Here is a 4883-nt window from a genome sequence, read left to right on the forward strand (position 1 = left end):
TTGTCCTGTGACTCCATGGAGAGGGGGGTCTGTGACCTTCAGAGTTGATATCCAGTTTTTTGTGTGTGCTGTTTAACCACAGACAGCCATTGAAATGTGGTTTGTTGCCAGGCAGTTGGTGCACACCTTTAATCCCACCACTTGGGAGGCAGAGGCAGGCAGATCTCCGAGTTCGAGGCCAGCCTGGTCAGGCCAGCAGAGTGAGTTCCAGGACAGCAGGAGTATACAGAGAAACCCTGTCTCCCCCTACCCCCCAAAAATGTGGTTTGTTAAACATTGACAGTTTCTATTATACTTCTCCCTAGATCAAACCTGGACCCTTTCAACCAGTACACGGAAGACCAGATCTGGGATGCTCTAGAGAGAACGCACATGAAGGAATGTGTAAGTGGAACTGAGGGAGGGTCGTGCTGGCATCACAAGGCTGGGAATGTGGATGTGCTGAATTCTGTTCTGGCTCCTTCTCCTAGCAACCATCCTTTCCTCCCACTCCAGGATGTCTGTGGGAGAATACTTCTCAGCAGGAGTTCACAGGCTTTTCACATTTGTCCTAAAGTCAGTGTCTCATACAATAATATGCTCAACTGGTAAAGGGGCTTGCCACCAAGCCTCTAACCACCTGTGTTCAAGTTCCAGGATCCCATGGAGAAAGGAGAGAACCAACTCCCACAGTTGTCTGACTGCCACACTTACAGTATCACACACACACACACTCACACACACACACACACTCACACATATACATACACATATACACAGATGCATATACATATACACATACAGTCACATACTCACATGCAAGTATGCATACTCATACACAACACATATATATACACACATATAAATACACATATACACACAGTAACACACATACATATGTACAGGCACACACTTTCACACACACAAACACAAAAAAATGTAATAAACAAAAATTTAAAGTTGGTCTCGAAGCCCTACCTCCCACAATGCTCATGGCCATATTGGCCCCATACTTACACCATAGACTGAAATATATATTAATGATAGCTAGTCGGAACTTAATAAATTCTCTGTACACAAAAGATCTATAATTTATTGCTGATTCTATTATGTCATCTATTATGACAGATGTCGTGGAGCAACTCAGCAGACCTTGCCGGTAGCCAGTCTGCAGATGGGCACTGCTGGTCTTGAGTGGAACTGTAGCCTGAATTCAATATCCACTGCCCTAGTTAGTTAGATGAGCCTTGCTTCCATTTTACATAGAGTAGCCTCAATCTCATCTGAAGAAGAGATTTATTCCATGATGCTTAGAAAAAGAAAAGATTGCCAGTGTGGATTTTGGGAGTGGGACTCAGTCTTAGTCAAGGTTTCTATTCCTGAACAAAACATCAGGACACAAGAAGCAAGTTGGGGGGTAAAGGGTTTATTCAGCTTACACTTTCACATTGCTGTTCATCACCAAAGGAAGTCAGGACAGGAACTCACACAGGGTAGGAACTTGGAGGTAGGAGTAGATGCAGAAGCAATAGAGGAATGCTGCTTATTGGTTTGCTTCCCCTGGCTTGCTCAGCTTGCTTTCTTATAGATCCCAGAGCCACCAACCCAGGGCTGGCACCACCCACAACAGGCCCTCCATCCTTGATCACTAATTGAGAAAATGGATCTCATGGAGGCATTTTCTCAAGGGCGGCTCCTTTTTCTGTGATAACTCCAGCTTGTGTCAAGTTCACACACAAAATGAGCCAGTGCAATTGACCCCTTGTCAACTCGACACACAAACACATCACTAGTAAGCCTCAACCCTTACTTTCTTATTCATCCCCAAGATCTAAATAACTTATAAAGTCCCACAGTCAGCCAGGCAGTGGTGGCGCACACCTTTAATCCCAGCACTCAGGAGGCAGAGGCAGGCGGATTTCTGAGTTTGAGGCCAGCTTGGTCTACAGAGTGAGTTCCAGGACAGCCAGGGCTACACAGAGAAACCCTGTCTTGAGGGGAAAAAAAAAAGTCCCACAGTCTTTACTACAAATTCTTACATATTAAAATTTCAATCCCTTTAAAATATCCAATCTCTTTTGAAATTCAAAGTCTCTTTACAGTTCAAAGTCTCCTAACTGTGGGCTCCACAAAAATGTTTTCTTCCTTCAAGTGGGAAAAATATTGGGCTACAGTACAAAGCAAAATCAAATAACTGTCCAATGTCTGAGATCTATTCAAGATCTTCAGGGCTCCTCCAAGGGCTTGGATGGAGGCCTGGCTTGTGAAATTTCCGAGGGAAAATTAAAGACTCTTGGCACCGTTGATGTTTTGACTGTGAAGATTCTGCAATTTTAGTTAGCTGGGGCTGAAGAATCAGCTGTGATTAATGAGATACCAGAACTACTAAAGTGAAACCTTTGCATTACTGGGACAATTGATGCTGGTCCTCCAGCTGGTTCTTCTCCAGCTCTGCCCTTTGTAGCACACACCTTGTCTTTAGGCTCCATCCAGCTGCCTGTACTCCACTGCTGCTGCTGTTCTTGGTGGTCATCTCATGGTACTGGCATCACCAAAACACTGCTGTCTTCTGCTGCAACTAGGCTTTACCTGTAGCCTCTCATAGGCTCTCTTCATGGTGCCAAGCCTCAAATCCTTTGCATGACCCCTTCAGTCCTGAGCCATCAACTGCAACTGAGGCTGCACCTTCACCAATGGCCTTCCCTGGCCTCTCACAGTGTCAAGCCTCAGCTGCTCTTCATGACCCCTTCATGCCTTCAAAACCAGGACCACCTGGGTGACTCTTACACATTACCAAATCCAGCTGCAACACGAGGTACAACCTTGGCTATCTCTGGAACACAGCTTCTTTGTGCTCTCAGAACACTTCCCAGAAAATTCCACCTCAGTGATGCTGGTCTCTTCTTAATCACTACTAATTTCTTAGCTCCAGCTAACCAGCATCAATTGTCCCAGTGATGCAAATGTTTCACTTTAGTAGTTCTGGTATCTTGTTAATCACAGCTGATTCTTCAGCCCTAGCTAACCAAAACCACAGAATCCTCACAATCAAAACACCAATGGCCCTGATAAGAGTCTTTAATTTTCCCTTTAAAATTTTACAAGCCAGGCTTCCATCTGTTCTCAACATTATCTTCCAGGCTCCTACAGAACATCCCACAGAGCTCTTAACACCCAATTGCTCTTCCACCCTAAAGTTCCAAAGTCCTTCCACAGTTCTTCCTAAAACATGGTCAGGTTGTCACAGGAATACCCCACTAATGCTGGTACCAATTTGTCTTAGTCAAGGTTTCTATTCCTGCACAAAACATCAGGACCAAGAAGCAAGTTGGGGAGGAAAGGGTTTTTTCAGCTTACACTTCCACATTGCTGTTCATCACCAAAGGAAGTCAGGACAGGAACTCACACAAGGTAGGAACTTGGAGGCAGGAGCTGATGCAGAGGCCATGGAGGGGTGCTGTTTACTGGCATACTTTCTTATAGAACCCAAGACTACCAGCCTAGGGATGGCACCACCCACACTGGGCTAGGCCCTCCCTCCTTGATCACTAATTGAGAAAATGCCTTATAGCTGGATCTCATGGAGGCATTTTCTCAAGGGAGACTCCTTTCTCTGTGATAACTCCAGCTTGTGTCAAGTTGACTCACAAAATCAGCTAGTATAACCTCCATCTCTTGTAAAACTATATTTTTAGAACCAAACCTAAGGACCCACATCCAATAGGATTTTACATTTCTGAGATATTTTCATGGGATAGAAACTAACAGAATTACATATTATAAACATGAATTGCCCTAGATAATATAGGTCCTTAGTACATGTGTGACCATGTGGGTCTTTCAGATGAGCCAGAGTACTTATTTTTCATCTGTTTCAGAATAGTATCTTTCTTCTTGTGCATTGGTCAGGGGGTGGGAGGTGGAGGTGTCTGTGTGTGTGTGTGTGTGTGTGTGTGTGTGTAAGATAGTGTCTCACTGTATACAGTGACTTAAACTTCTAGTATTCCTGCCTTAGCCTCCTAAGTATTAGATTATTGTGTGAGCCCCTACACCTGGCTAGAATAATTTCTTTTTACCATAGATTCTGAAAGGTTTGTATCTTTACACTTCTAACCTCTGGTCTCTTTCTAGATTGCCCAGCTACCTCTGAAACTTGAATCCGAAGTCATGGAGAACGGAGACAATTTCTCTGTTGGAGAACGGCAGCTTTTGTGCATAGCAAGAGCCCTGCTGCGTCACTGTAAGGTGAGCTGCATCGTGGGTGACATGATGGTGAGGAGCTGGAGCCCTGGGTGCAGCTGTTCCTACAAGCACCAGATTCTGAGGTTCATCGCCTCTGAGCCCCGTGACACTTTCTAACCAGCAGTTCCTCAGTCAGTCTTAGCACCACTTGGCATACTGTTTCAAGGGATCTTTGCGTCTTTTTTCTTCTTCAAGCTTTTGCATATGTATGAATTATATTTTGAACACATTCCCCATCATGCCACCCCCTCCCTTTTAAATTTTCGTTTATTTGTTTGGGGTTTTTGGTTTTTAGAAACAGAATTTCTCTGTGTAGCCCTGGCTGCCCTGAAACTTACAAAAATCTGCCTGCCTCTGCCTTCCAAGCACTGAGGTTAAAGGTGTGCACCACCATGGCTGGGGTTTGTTTTGTTTCTTAACTTCCCCTAAGCCTTTGGAATGCAAGGACAACTTTGTTTCTGGCTAAGGATAGAACTGCAGACTCAGCAGATTAAAGACTGCAGGAGGCCGGGCAGTGGTGGCGCACGCCTTTAATCCCAGCACTTGGGAGGCAGAGGCAGGCAGATTTCTGAGTTCGAGAGTTCGAGGCTAGCCTGGTCTACAGAGTGGATAGACCCAGGACAGCCAGGGCTACACAGAGAAACCCTGTCTCGAAAAAAAAA

The 4883-nt window shown here is 44.9% G+C and overlaps 1 protein-coding gene across 2 annotated transcripts in view; it reads left to right on the plus strand.

Moving 5' to 3' along the window:
- Window positions 1-4883, plus strand: part of Abcc5 (ATP binding cassette subfamily C member 5) — a 104741-nt gene that overhangs the window by 97373 nt on the left and 2485 nt on the right. For both annotated transcript variants that reach the window (XM_028783383.1, XM_028783384.1), the window contains 2 exons: window positions 306-384; window positions 4111-4224. In XM_028783383.1, coding sequence (XP_028639216.1) covers window positions 306-384; window positions 4111-4224 — 193 coding nt within the window. The remainder of the gene's footprint in view (window positions 1-305; window positions 385-4110; window positions 4225-4883) is intronic.

This window comes from Grammomys surdaster, unplaced genomic scaffold (genome assembly GCF_004785775.1).
Source record: "Grammomys surdaster isolate TR1022 unplaced genomic scaffold, NIH_TR_1.0 1100, whole genome shotgun sequence".
NCBI lineage: Eukaryota > Metazoa > Chordata > Mammalia > Rodentia > Muridae > Grammomys > Grammomys surdaster.